The following is a 14,087-nucleotide window of genomic DNA, read 5'->3' on the forward strand; positions in this document are numbered from 1 at the left end:
ATAACATATATACTTGTGGATTTAACAAATATTTTTTAAATTTTACTTTCCTGAAATCCTATTTTCAGGACTTATTACGAATTAACAGCTTGAGACTAAAGAAGATTTAGAATGTTCAAATAGCGTTCTTAAATTGAAATAAATTTGAACAATTTGCATGTGCTGATATTTGTAAAATTCACAAAAATCTGTGGATCATGATTTGGCAGAGATCGAATAAAATTTCCCTCCATTACAGTGCATTTCTTTATTGATAAAATTTACTTTTAATTAAAAGAAAAAAAAAAGGAAAAAAATATTTCATTTAAGGTGATCTTCTACTATTGATTTGTTATTTTTATTTCAAATGTTCTATATTTTCTGAGAGTGCAAGCGAGTTTACTTGATATAAAAACATGAACAAATCGATCTTTTAACAGATTTAAAATTCAAAAAGGGGCGCTAAATTCATACCATGTGACCTAAAAAAAAATTGCACACAGCACCTAGGGCTGTTGATCCTCCTCTGCCAAATATAGGAATCTCATTCAAATCAATACAAAAATTAGTATGATTGATACTGTTGTAAAACCATCAGCATGTAAATATGAAGTTCAAATTGAGAATGGAAATGGGGAATGTGTCAAAGCAACAACAACCCCATCATAGAGCAGACAACAGCCGAAGGCCACCAATGGGTCTTCAATGTAACGAGAAACTCCCGCACCCAGAGGCGTCCTTCAGCTGGCCCCTAAACAAATATAAATAAACTTGGAATATCATGGAAAAAGGGGAGGGGGTATTTCATTCACACACAAATATTTACAATCCAATGGAACATATATATCATTATGAAATCTGACATCATAAAAAATGTGTTTAAATCCATTCAATAATCTATAATTGGTTAAATTTGTTTATTCAACAACTGTCTGATTATAGTGAAAAAGTCAGTTGCATTTTGTTAATCACTTATTAATTCAATAAAAATTATAATTGATAATAAAAATTGTATCATCCAATACATTTTTTAAATTCAACAACCTCATGAAGTCAGAATGAGTTCAGCAAAAATAAACAAAATAAGTGCTATATGAAATTTTAATATATATATTTTTTTGTAAACATTGTAAATATTCAAATTAATCTTATGTTTGGAAATTCAATATTCTAACGTCTCATTCATTAAAAGCCAACTTCTTTACCGTCCACGTTTTTAATAATTATAACTATTAAAATATCTTTATTCTTATTCCTTATACAGAAATATTTTCTATATTGGGCATGAATTGTTTGGGACTTATCAACTTTACATATGGGACAGCATGGACTTCAGATCGATTTTGGGCAGAATTGATAATCACATGAAAGCTGGCAATAGCAGTGAATAGATGTTGTACTTTAGTACACAGTACAAGTAGGAGTGTTACATGTATGTTATATACATTGTATTGTATGATCTATACACCTTATAATATTGTAATTGTTTGCCATTACTTGACATTGAACAGTTCAAAGAAATTTCACACTTCGCAACAGAAAATGTCTGACGCCAAAAGAAAATTGATTGTTGTAAGACGCCGATGGTCCCGGTGTCACAGATTCCCTAAATAGTAAAAGGACTTTACTTTAGAAAAACAAGCTGTTTCAAATTCTATTTTAGGTTTTTGATCTTTTGTATTGCACCCACATTTCTACTTACGTTAACACAGCTTTTTACTATGTACATGTATGCTTGTTTATCATGATATATATTCAGTTCAGGTGTAGGTTGGATTACCTTACCTTACGTTTTTCCAGATAAATGACATAAAAAGTAAAATATTAAAATGAAGTTATCTTATAGTGTGTCTTTCTATATTATGTTACATTATTGTTTCAGATAAGGGTGAAGGTTTGGTACCATTAATAAATTGGCATTAAAACATTCAAACCCGCTGCAATTGTTTGCAACTGTCCTAAGTCAGGAATCTGATGTTCAGTAGTTTTCATTTGTTAATGTGGTGAATGCTAGTCAATTCGTTCCAAGTCCGATTCGTTCCAAGCCAGTTCGTTCCAGATTTGGAAAATTCGTTCCGACTGATTTTAGTTCATTATTAATCAGACTTAACAATGTGTTCCACCTGATTTAGTTCATTATTAATCATACTTAACAATTTGTTCCAACTATTTCTAATGTATACAATGTATGTCCATATATCACTGTATTAGTGTAAATCAACCTACAGCAATTCCTTGTCCATTTTTTTCTGTATATTTCATATAAAAGATCATTTTTCAATAACATATGTTCATAACAGTTCATAGATAATTGTTCAATAGTCTTTCAGTTTCAGTATTTCATAGATTTCATTTTATTGGTCAACGGATGGCACAACGATAAGTGCAACAGATGTCATCAGCTGGGTAACTGGCTTCTACAATGTATAGCTGTCCCAAATCTCAATCATCTCGGACTGTGATCTCTTTGTGGCTGCTTACCTTTTTTCGGTTTCATACAAGGAAACTGAGTAAATCTTTATATTGTAAAACATACACAACCTCTGCTAATGAGTTGTAACGATGCAGGTCAGAAAAACATAGTAAATGTAGTATGGCAGCCTTCAATTATTATTGACAAGTATTAATTTATGACCCAAGCTATGACCCAAGCAAAGTACGGTATTATTCTTTTGGTGAATGCATAAACAACTATTATGCACACATCATTGAAATACATGTACAATAATCAATTAATATAATGATAACTATTTCTTTGAAAATATCACTAGCTAGTCACTTTATTCATATTTAAAATATTAAATTATCATGAAAAACTTACCTTAATAATTTTAAATAGTTATCAATATATAACATCATGCCCAATATAATTATTATATATATAATAAACCATATTTTTTGTTTTAGATACATATTTATATATACATTTTATATAAGTACAAAATGTACAGCATTAAAAATTAAAATAATTAGGCTATTTAAATGGTTAATATTGTTTAGTACTGTTCTTGAATAAGTTGGAACGACTGACTAGTTTTGGGAAAAGTTGGAACGAACCGACCAAGCAACTTGGGACGAATTTGTTGGTATGAATCAGAGTTGGAACGAATCCAGATACCAATGTGGTTCATAATTGTCTCTTGTTTTTTATATAGATTAGACCGTTGGTTTTCCTGTATGAATGTTTTTTCACTAGCAATTTTTGGGACCCTTTGGTATCGTGTTTACAGCTGTGTTGAAGACCGTACCTTGACTTATGATGGTTTACTTTTATGAATTGTGACTTGGATGGAGAGTTGTCTCATTGGCACTCACACCACATCTTCCTACATAATTTGTATATCTATTAAATATATACATGTATATATATATCAAAATGATCATGATATATCATAGACATAGAAACTAGATCCGGACAGTTCAGTACTTTTGAATAGAAAAATTAACAAGCTCTTTAACGGGAATTTAAAAAGATATTTTTTTCTCATTACATTACCAAACATATTACAAATGAAAGTTTCATACAGCAGTTTCTTGAGTATATTTCCGTCAAAGCAATTTATTGGAAATTTAACCGGAAGTAAACTCGAAAGTGAAAGTTTAATATACAACATAGAAAATTATGAGAAATACATTTATAAATATTAAAATAAAATAAAATCTTCTTTTTATGATAAATAGAGTTGTATTTGATTTTGCATTGTTCGGATGAATTTATTAATAACGCAAACTATTTAAATTAATAAAGTACTTATTATTTCTCAACTTCCGGTTTGTCCTTTCTTCCGTCGTCAACAATTTCACCAACATGGTACAATACTACCCATATTTAAATCCACTTTTATCGTTAATATTACTGACCATCTTATTGAAACATCTCATGAATAAAATATCTTATACCAATTCTTAACTTTGATAGCATATTCGTAACGACATTACATCCATACAAACGATAAATATTGATTTGAAAGATAGTCCATTTCGAGGGAAGTCCCCCAACTAAATGTTGCAAGTTGTATTAGATTTTAAAATCTGCATGCACATATCTGCAGCACGAAATTTGTTGAAAGAGACCGATCCCTTTTACTTCATTCTACATCACAGAGTAGTAAAATACCAGAAATAACCATTTAATGATGTATTATATCTGACATGTTCTTGTTTTTGTGACCCTGTCTACTTTTGATTTCACCAAGAGATGTATAGGTTCATCAATAAACATCAGCATATTTAATGCATATTATGTTTCATGTAATTAAAAAATTGTTGTCCGATATATATATAGTCTATATAGCTTTAACATTTTGTACATGTCCAGATCGATCCATTATACAGTTCATTTCAAATACTATATATATCATGTCTGTGAGTATGTGATTAGTATAAAATATGAACAACTTTTTGGTTTTGTTTATTTATGAATACATATGCTATAATGAAAACGGGAATGTATTTATAAATTTAGAGGCAACAACCTGACTAATGAGCCGAAAACGGAACCAAGGCCAACAATGAGTCTAAAACACTGCAGAAAATTCCTAACCTGTAGTCTTGCACAAATAAACAAATAATGTAAACTAGTTCAGAAAAAATAGACATCACACTCAAGTTCAACTCTAAAACATAAATTATTTAAAGTTACAAAAACTAAGAAACTGGCAAGACTAACCAAGGTTAGTGGTTCATTAGTACAGTACACACAGAGAGGATGTAATCTCATACTCCCTACACTGTGTAAAAACTTGGTGTCACACCAGGAAACTCCAGCAACACTCTCTAAATTTTGGGAGGAAATTGGGAGAAACTTGGAGTAATTCCTCCCTAAAACTCCTTAATTGTTTATTACCTTGGTGTGGTTTCTCCCAACACCATGATTTTTATTGCTATAATTACCTTTGAAGTGTGCCAGTAGTTGATGACTACAATAAATATTTTTTGTGTTTCCTGTCATTAAATGAAAGTTGCAATATTGAAGAAAAGTGTGAAATTTGTTAAATTTAATCAGAGACCTATTATAATCTGATTTTATTAAAGAATCCTGCACAATTTTATTTTTAAATTTTTATTTAGCATTTGTTCTGTCAGACAGTTTTGGTTTTTGTCGAGCCTGCAACTTTTGTTGCAGAAAGCTCGACATAGGGATAGTGATCCGGCGGCGGTGGCTACGGCAGCGGTGTTAGCTAACTTCTTAAAAGCTTTATATTTTAGAAGGTGGAAGACCTGGATGCTTCATACTTTGTATATAGATGCCTCATGTTACGAAGTTTCCGTCAGTCACATGTCCAATGTCCTTGACCTCATTTTCATGGTTCAGTGACCACTTGAAAAAAAAGTTCAGATTTTTTGTAATGTTGAATTCTCTCTTATTATAAGTAATAGGATAACTATATTTGATATGTGCGTACCTTGAAAGGTCCTCATGTCTGTCAGACAGTTTTCACTTGACCTCGACCTCATTTCATGGATCAGTGAACAAGGTTAAGTTTTGGTGGTCAAGTCCATATCTCAGATACTACAAGCAATAGGGCTAGTATATTCGGTGTATGGAAGGACTGTAAGGTGTACATGTCCAACTGGCAGGTGTCATCTTACCTTGACCTCATTTTCATGGTTCAGTGGTTATAGTTAAATTTTTGTGTTTTGGTCTGTTTTTCTCATACTATATGCAATAGGTCTACTATATTTGTTGTATGGAATGATTGTAAGGTGTACCTATCTAGCGGGCAGATGTCATGTGACCTTGACCTCATTTTCATGGTTCAGTGGTCAAAGTTAAGTTTTTGAGTTTTGGTTTTTTTTTCTAAAACTATATGCCATAGGTCATCTATATTTGGTGTATGGAAATATTTTATGATCTTTATGTCAGTCGCGCAGGTTTTATTTGAACGTGACCTCATTTTCACGGTTCATTGCACAGTGTTAAGTTTTTGTGTTTTGGTCTATTTTTCTTAAACTATAAGTAATAGGTCAACTATATATGTTGTATAGAAGCATTGTTAGCTGTACATGTCTGCCTGGCATGGTTCATCTGACCTTGACCTCATTTTCAAGGTTCATTGGTCTTTGTTTAGTTATCTTGGTTAATGTTAAGTTTATGTGACAGTTGTATTAAAGCTTAGCTTTATACTTAGGACTATCAACATAATATCAATGATTAGTATAGAAGGCGAGACATTTCAGCGTGTGCACTCTTGTTATACCTACTTAAGAAACATAATCAAAACAAACAAAACATCACCTGTAAGTGGAGTATAATTAATAGAAAATAAAGACATATATTTTAATTGAATTTATTCTATCTTTTTTCTAAATTTAAATTATAAGAAATAAAGGAAGTTTATATAAATATAATAGATATGTAATTTATCTACATTATTTTATTTTATTCATTATTTCATTTTGTACGTATCATTACTATTATTTTTTAAACCATTTATATATTAATATCTATATGTATAAACTGACTATAAAAACAACTTATTGTAACTATCACGTTGCCATTCTTGATTATGAGATTATGAAAGAAGGTAAATAATTTTCCAATCTAAAAATACATATTTGTATGAAATTTTAAAAAATCATTTTATTAACCTTTTTTATAGCTTTCAGAAATAAAACTAGATTGGAAGTGAGAGAATAATTGACCTGTTATAATATGTCACTGTCAGACCATGCAGTCATGCTTTGTTGATTTTTATTACTTTAACCTGCAATCAACAGGTCATAAAACCCTCCAAGATGGGAGTAATTACTTGGTGTTTTTTGGGAGACAAATCTGTGTTTCACAGTGTGACACTGTGTTACACCAGAATCAGTGTTGGGAGTATGAGATTACATCCTCTCTGTGTGTACTGTACATTACTTGGTGAGGGGCAAACATTTGCTGTAATTGAACATGAATTGTGAGTTCTTGTCCCTCCCCTATTAATCTGCCTCTTCCTGTGTTCTTGCAATTCTAGAAACTCCACTTGGCCAATTATAAATAAGAAACAATTTGAATTATAATTTATATATATATACATTGTATAATATGGACTCCTAGAGTCAAAAATCATCATTTCATGTTATTTGTTGTATACTTTTCAGAGTGAAGGTGCCACCATTCGTACTAGGAAATTTATGACCAATCGTCTGCTGTGCCGGAAGCAGATGGTATGTATAGACATTAGAATGATTTTTTTCTCAATAACAAAGCATTAGCTTGTGTTGTCAAATGTGAAGAAGCGCATTATATGATTATCTATATTCGATAGGTGGTTCATTTAAATACATATATATGTACTGTATGACAACATCAGGAAAGAGGGAGGAGACCATTTATTTATATGCATGTGTATTGTCGACCTTAAGAAATTTTAAAACATTCAGTATAACATTCAGGTAATCTGTGGAAGTGTATTCAAAATGTTTTATCATGGTACATGTAGATTGAAAAATGTCAGGTTTGTCTAAAGGAAAACAAACCTCTGCAATTGTATACAGCAGTCCACCTTGGGAAGTGGTCAACAATCTCCAAAAAATTGTAATACAAACAAAACATTGGACTGAATATAAATCTAATCATTAAACATTAAGGAACATTCCTTTGCATTTGGTCTCTTGTGGAGAGTTGTCTCATTGGCAATCATACCACATCTTTTTTAATTTGAATAAAGGACTCCACATATATGTACAACAATTAAAATGTGGTGTTTTTCCTGGTTAAAGCATACCTCCGCATACCTGGCCACAAAGAAGCAGCTGTTAATACAAATATCATCTGGACAATTTTCCTATGAAAAATTAGGATACAACAATAAAAAACACGAGCATGTATTCCTATTCAATAACTGTACCTGTATTTCCTTTGTCATTTGCAATAGATTTTTTTCAATTAGCATTAGAATTAATTTCAGATTGTAGATGTTCTACATCCCGGCAAGGCGACGGTTGCCAAAACTGATGTCCGTGAAAAATTGGCTAGAATGTACAAGACCACACCCGATGTAATATTCTGTTTTGGATTCAAGACAAAGTTTGGAGGTGGCAAGACCACTGGATTTGGACTGATATATGACAGCTTAGACTTTGCCAAGAAATTTGAACCTAAATACAGACTTATCCGAGTATGATTTCTTTTAGTTTCTTTAAAATAAATTGCTATTAAGTTTGCATTTCAACAGCTGAAAATTACTGGTTGATATATAACTGAATTGTTTGGTGCAGTGAAAAGTAATGATATAGACACAATAGTAAATTTATCAAATTTGTACTTGTTAAAATGAGAAAAAGTAATTAAGTTCTTTAATCTACATGTAGAATTAATTTTTATTAACAATAAGGACAGGTTAAGTACATGTTTGTGTATGCAATTCAATAATTTTTATAATAGATATGCTTTTGGAGATGAACATAATTTGTTTATTTGATGATAACATGTTTTTCTATCAACAGCATGGTGTAGCAGAAAAACTTCAAAGAGCAGGTAGAAAACAGAGGAAAGAAAGAAAGAACAGACAAAAGAAGGTCAGAGGAACAAAGAAAGCCAAAGTTGGAACAGGCAAAAAGGTAAAAAAATAATAATTAGGAAATCAATATAAGGCAGAAAGAGTAATCCCATGCATTCTTGGTAAAACAGTTAATTTATTTCCTTGGTAATGGTTCAGAATTTATATGCATGTGTATGTGTCACAATCTAGTCCTCATGTTTTACACAATGGATACGTTTTTGTCTTTCCTCAGTTACTAGATAATACATGTATGTGATATGCGATTCATTCTGTAGAGTTATTTAATGTCTGTCAACCATTGGCAACTGGAAACCTAGCTTTATTTTGTAAATTGAGATATTTTGATATAGGAAACAATACTTGGATGTTCTTTCCCATGAAAAATACTTTTTAGATTGAGATATTTTAATATAGGAAATAACACTTGGATGTTCTTTCCCATGAAAAATATGTATTTTAAGAAATTCATACAGTACACTGACTATTGAATGAAAATTTGTATGTTTTACATTAGAGTTGCATTATAGGTTAAATATCATTTTACTGAGTACTGCAACTGTAATTTTTCCATGTATGTCATTATAACTCCCACTTTTCAGAAGTAAACATACAGATTACAGATGGTAAGACTTGAGTGGCTTGTATATATATCTATCTTCAGAGTGAAATCCTTTCTTATCATTAATACTACTCATCAACAGGTGCTCCTGTATATGCTTGTTCATAAAACCTAGAAAAAAGTCTATGATGATTTTTAGTGAATGTTTGATTTCTTTCCCAAAGTTGAATCTGTTTTGAAATGAATAATATTTTCAATACTAACTACCTGTATATGAATAGGAAATAGTTGCAGAAATCAGATAAAGATAATATTCCATAGTACTGTTATTGTTAGCATAGTATTTGATTACTTTGCAGCATCAGTCTATGTATGATTTACAGTTGCAAAGATCTTTCTGAATCCTTATTCGGCAAAAATCAAATTGTGAAGTAATGCTCAGTTCTTATTTCACCAATCTGCAAATGTTTCTCAGACATTTTATATACATGTGCAAGTTGAAAACTAAAATTGATTAAAAAAAAAGCATCTTTATAAAAAAGATTGGATGAAGTGACCAGTATCTGAAGAGCAAGTCATAGGCTAATCTGTTTGATAGGGTTTGACACTTAATAAAGACCAAACTGTCTATATTTTATATTTAAGGATTGTTAATGAAGGTCTATCTTTTAAAAAGCTTATTTAATTTAATAGAATAAAGACCAAATAAGTTTTTATTGAACCAACATGAAATTCAAAAAAAAAATTACATTAGGAAAAAATAACAGAAAAAAAACGATCAGACAATAATCATTAAGACTTGATCTTATACTAAAATACATCACGTCTTATGTAAAAAGTGATGTTTAAATTCTATCTTTCACATTTAAAAAAAAATTGCTTCCCTTCAATTTATTTTTGTATGGTGGGGGTATAACTTTCATAATGGGACAAGGACAGCCAATCTATGGTGATCAAATATAATTCTAGTTATTAAAACAATTATTAAGCTCATTAGAATATAAAACAAGTTTTACAGTTTTAAAAAAAAGTATCTGCAAGATATGATTTAATTTTAAATGTGTCAAACCCTCAATTGTAATTTTTCTTGTCCTTTTAATTTACTGTGTATACATGTGTCTGTATTGTTGTCTCTCACACAAGATCAACAGATTTTATTGTGTTATTGATGTATTTTGTATTTGAAACGATATTAACCTAAAATGTAGAATTTTAGATTACAACACTGCATTTCTTTGCTTCTTTAAACATAATTTTAGAATTAATGTTTTTTATGATTAACCTTGGTTTTTTATTTGTGAAAAAAAGAACAGCACTTCGTTGTTCATTTTATTTTTAGAGTTTTTTTTATCAGTTATCATTTGTGGCAATTTTAAAACCTTGGTTCGACTTGTAACAGTTTAGTCATTTGAAGTTCTTATTTGAATAAGGATATGGCCCCACAACCTCATTATGTTTCATTCACTTTGAAACTTTCATATTTTGCATTTTCAAGCTTGTGTTTATGTCAGTTTAAAGGGAACGACTTGTAATAATTGAAGGATTATTTGAATGCAGTATGAATTACCATTCCTGATTAACATGGGAGGTTTTGATGGTCCTGCACCTTCAGTTGTGGCTCATTGACTGATTTTTGCATATTTAGGTCAAAAATTCAACATGATTAGCAATTTACTATCAAAATTACATAAGGATGTATATGTTTCTATGTCTACAGTTTATTTATACCCAGAATGGATCTAATGGACAACCATTGTCTTTTTCTGATTGCATATTTAGTGTATCTGGATTATGTTATTTCAAGATTAATGCAAGTTTCAAAATTGTCTCAATATTACTTTCAAGTCTCATTGAAATGGAAGAATAGGTCACAAATATCAATCTTTTATCTCTTAGATCCAAGTCTATTTGTTGTTTTACTCTTTGAAAGTAAATCTGATGGATATATAGAATTGCTATTCATTAAAATGTTTGCTACATTATTTATGATTTAAGTTTGAGATTCTAATCTCAATACTTTAATTACATGTAATAAGACTGAATAAATCGTGTGATTTGTTTACTTTCATTTTGGGAAGTAAACATATAGCTTTATCAATTGATTGCATCAAACTATATGCACACCTTTTTTAGCCATTTGATTTTCCATTTTTCCTTATCTGCACACAGCACATCTATTAGATATCTGAAATAGGGCCAAATAAAAATTATGTTTGTTTCCCCTCTCCCCAAACGGGTCAAGAATAAGCCCCCTTCAGCTTGTCAAATATTTTCCACCAAAAAAAAACCAGGTTTTTTTTAATTCCTGAAATAGTTTGTTTCCATTCTGACATTGAAAGCAAAAGGATTGATAATCTAAATAAATACACTCAAATTGAGCACAAACAACTGACAAGTGGCTTCAACTGGATGTCAAACCATCCATGTGAACACACTATGACATCCAGTTAAAAAAAAGGACCAGCCTGCCTGGTCTGTTTACATAGGATAGAACCAGGAGAGGGGAAATAGACATTCTTTTAAATGTGGCCTATCAAAGATAAATGATCTGCTGAATGACTTATTACCTAAAACAAACTGCAGTTAAATTAATTATCTTTCAACAATTTAAATGTGAAATAGTAAATTTAAGCTTAAAAAACATGAAGAAAAATGTTAGATTCTTATACATGTAATGTTTGGTCATATATAAATGTTTTCTAATGCTTCATCCTTGTTCTACTTTCAAGCAAATGTGCCAAAAATATTATAAAGGACATTTTTTGGAATAATGAAGTAACAAAATGAAATGTTTAAGATAAAGTTGTGAATTAGTGAGTTGAGTTGGGTAATGTCACTAATATTATTTATTTATTATTTTTTTCAGTAATGGTATATACAGAGATGGATGTGGCTGCAGCTTATGTTGCCTGTGTATTTATTTTGTATTAAATACATGTCAAGACATTTTATGTGTTGAATGAAATCCAATATAGTGAAATGTCAAGTTTTTGTTTATTCCAAAGACAAGCGAAAAATGTTGTGAAATTGCACCTCCATACATTCAGAAGTTTATAATAGAAGGGCTGATTTAGATTATACTGAGCTTGAGATCAGTTGAATTTCAATAGTAGTTGAAATGATGTCTCCTTAATTATTATATTTTAGATATAATACAGTGATGGTAGTAACATTTTTTTTGACAATCTCACTAATCATGCTTATACACATCATATCAAACAACATGAGTAAAGAAATGGGATATGCATTAATGAAACAGCAACTTAACAACACTGTTAACCTAGTGGATAAATATGGTGTTCAACTAAAGATACATGTACTTATAGATTTTAACCCACTACCCCAGTAGAATCTATTTCTTCAAGTATTGTTCTCTACACACCATGATACCAGTATCATAGAAATGATGGTCATTCTTCCATTCACCCAGTCTTGTAAATGCTTTATGTGTCAATATTTGCCCTATTTGATCAAATATATATATATATATATCAATGGATGAGGGAAGGTGAACGTGTGTGCAAAATGACTATTTTAAAGACCTTGTAACTATAAAGAGAATAATTCTCTGATAAGTTTTATATCGTCGTCAGACTGCACTGGTAGACTTGTACAATGAAAACTCGTATCTAAACAAAGGTCGCACATTCGGTTTTATGTTGTTTAACATTAGGATGTCGTAGGCACTTAAAATTAAGGTAAAGTGTAAAAAATTCCAAAGACAAGCGAAAAATGTTCTGAAATTGCACCTCCATACATTCAGACATGTTGAACATTGCATATAAAGTAACTGCTAAAGGTTTCATGATTTTGCCTTTCTGTTTCAATTCCTTGAAAAGAACTTCCCTTATTTTCCAGGACATCTGGAAGTTTATGAACAAGTGTGCATCAACCAATAAAATCAATTTTCTCTAATTTGAATTAATTGAATCCTAGTGGTTAAGGGAGAAGGGCTATTCTCTAAAATGAATATTTAATGTGTGCATCTTAGATTTTTTTTGATCAGCAATCGGTTCTGATGGAACTTGAAATTCAGACTTTAACATATAGATAAGTAAAAGCATTAGGTTAAGGTAGCTACCGTTTGATTTTTTTTGGGGGGTGAAGAGACCAGGATGAATGTTGAAAAAAAAGAGGCAGAATAAACTTATAAAGAAGGGCAGGACCGAATAGAGAGAAAAATAAGAATGCAGGACAAAATTTTCAACCTAGCCCTTACTAAAATCAAAATGGTAGCTCCTTTACATAGTTATAGTGTGCACTTTAGAAAGAAGGAAAAAAAAAACGATCAAAGAGAGGTATCTATGCAATAAGGTCCTCATGCCATTCAGGCAGTTTTTAGCTCACCTGACCTGAAAGGTCAAGTGAGCTTTTCTCATCACTTGGCATCCGTCGTCCGTCACAAAAATCTTCTCTGAAACTACTTGGTCAAATTTAACCAAAATTGGCCACAATCATCATTGGGGTATCTAGTTTTAAAAAAGTGTGGCGTGACCTGGCCAACCAACCAAGATGGCTGCCATGGCTAAAATAGTACATGGGGGTGAAATGTAGATTTTGGCTTATATCTCTAAAACCAAAGCATTTAGAGCAAATCGGACATGGGGTGAAATTGTCTATTAAATCAAGATATATCTGCCCTGAAATTTTCAGACAAATCGGACAACCAGTTGTTTGGTTGCTGCCCCCGAATTAGTAATTTTAAGGAAATTTGCAGATTTTGGTTATCTTGAATGTTGTTATAGAGTTAAACTGTAAACAGCAATAATGTTCAGCAAAATAAGATCTACAAATAATTCTGCATGACCAAAATTGTCAACCGACCCTTTAAGGAGTTATTGCCCTGTATATTCAATTTTTAACAATTTTCATCAATTTTTATACACTGTAAAAATTGGAAAATGTTTTGGTTGTATATTGGTATCGCGTTTGCGTCGTTATCGACATCCGAAGACTTGGTTTTCACACTATAACTTTAGTATGAGTGAATAGAAATCTATGAAATTTAAACACGAGGTTAATGACCATAACGGGAAAGTTGAGATTGATTTGGAAGTTTT

At 30.9% G+C, this 14,087-nt stretch overlaps 2 protein-coding genes across 5 annotated transcripts in view; one reads left to right on the forward strand and one right to left on the reverse strand.

Annotated features, from left to right (window-relative positions):
• Window positions 1–3,571, reverse strand: part of LOC143044751 (poly(ADP-ribose) glycohydrolase-like) — a 34,229-nt gene extending 30,658 nt beyond the window's left edge. Inside the window, exon 1 of one of the 2 annotated variants that reach the window (XM_076216883.1) lies at window positions 3,505–3,571. Coding sequence is in view for 1 of the 2 variants with exons in the window: in XM_076216882.1 (XP_076072997.1) it covers window positions 3,476–3,502 (27 nt within the window). In the remaining variant the exon portion in view is untranslated. Of the gene's footprint in view, window positions 1–3,475 lie in introns of both variants that reach the window. The other variant, XM_076216882.1, reaches the window with a different exon arrangement.
• A 173-nt stretch (window positions 3,572–3,744) lies between these two features.
• LOC143044752 (small ribosomal subunit protein eS24-like) lies at window positions 3,745–11,973 on the forward strand. Of its 3 annotated transcripts, XM_076216885.1 has the most exons (6): window positions 3,745–3,790; window positions 7,066–7,131; window positions 7,875–8,084; window positions 8,413–8,526; window positions 9,068–9,091; window positions 11,894–11,973. In XM_076216885.1, exons 1-5 carry the CDS (start codon window positions 3,788–3,790, stop codon window positions 9,071–9,073), a joined length of 399 nt encoding a protein of 132 aa, XP_076073000.1. In that variant the 5' UTR covers window positions 3,745–3,787; the 3' UTR covers window positions 9,074–9,091; window positions 11,894–11,973. The 3 variants fall into 3 exon arrangements, with proteins under 3 accessions (XP_076073000.1, XP_076073001.1, XP_076072999.1); XM_076216886.1 differs by lacking the exon at window positions 9,068–9,091; XM_076216884.1 differs by lacking the exons at window positions 9,068–9,091; window positions 11,894–11,973 and having other exon boundaries at window positions 8,413–8,538.
• The last annotated feature ends 2,114 nt before the right edge of the window (window positions 11,974–14,087 follow it).

Source organism: Mytilus galloprovincialis, chromosome 9 (assembly GCF_965363235.1).
Source record: "Mytilus galloprovincialis chromosome 9, xbMytGall1.hap1.1, whole genome shotgun sequence".
NCBI classification, from domain to species: Eukaryota; Metazoa; Mollusca; class Bivalvia; order Mytilida; family Mytilidae; genus Mytilus; species Mytilus galloprovincialis.

Coding starts and splice junctions, on each gene's coding strand:
- LOC143044752 (XM_076216884.1), top strand. Junction 7,132..7,874: donor TGCTGTGCCGGAAGCAGATG/GTATGTATAGAC, acceptor AATTAATTTCAG/ATTGTAGATGTTCTACATCC. Junction 8,085..8,412: donor CTAAATACAGACTTATCCGA/GTATGATTTCTT, acceptor TTCTATCAACAG/CATGGTGTAGCAGAAAAACT.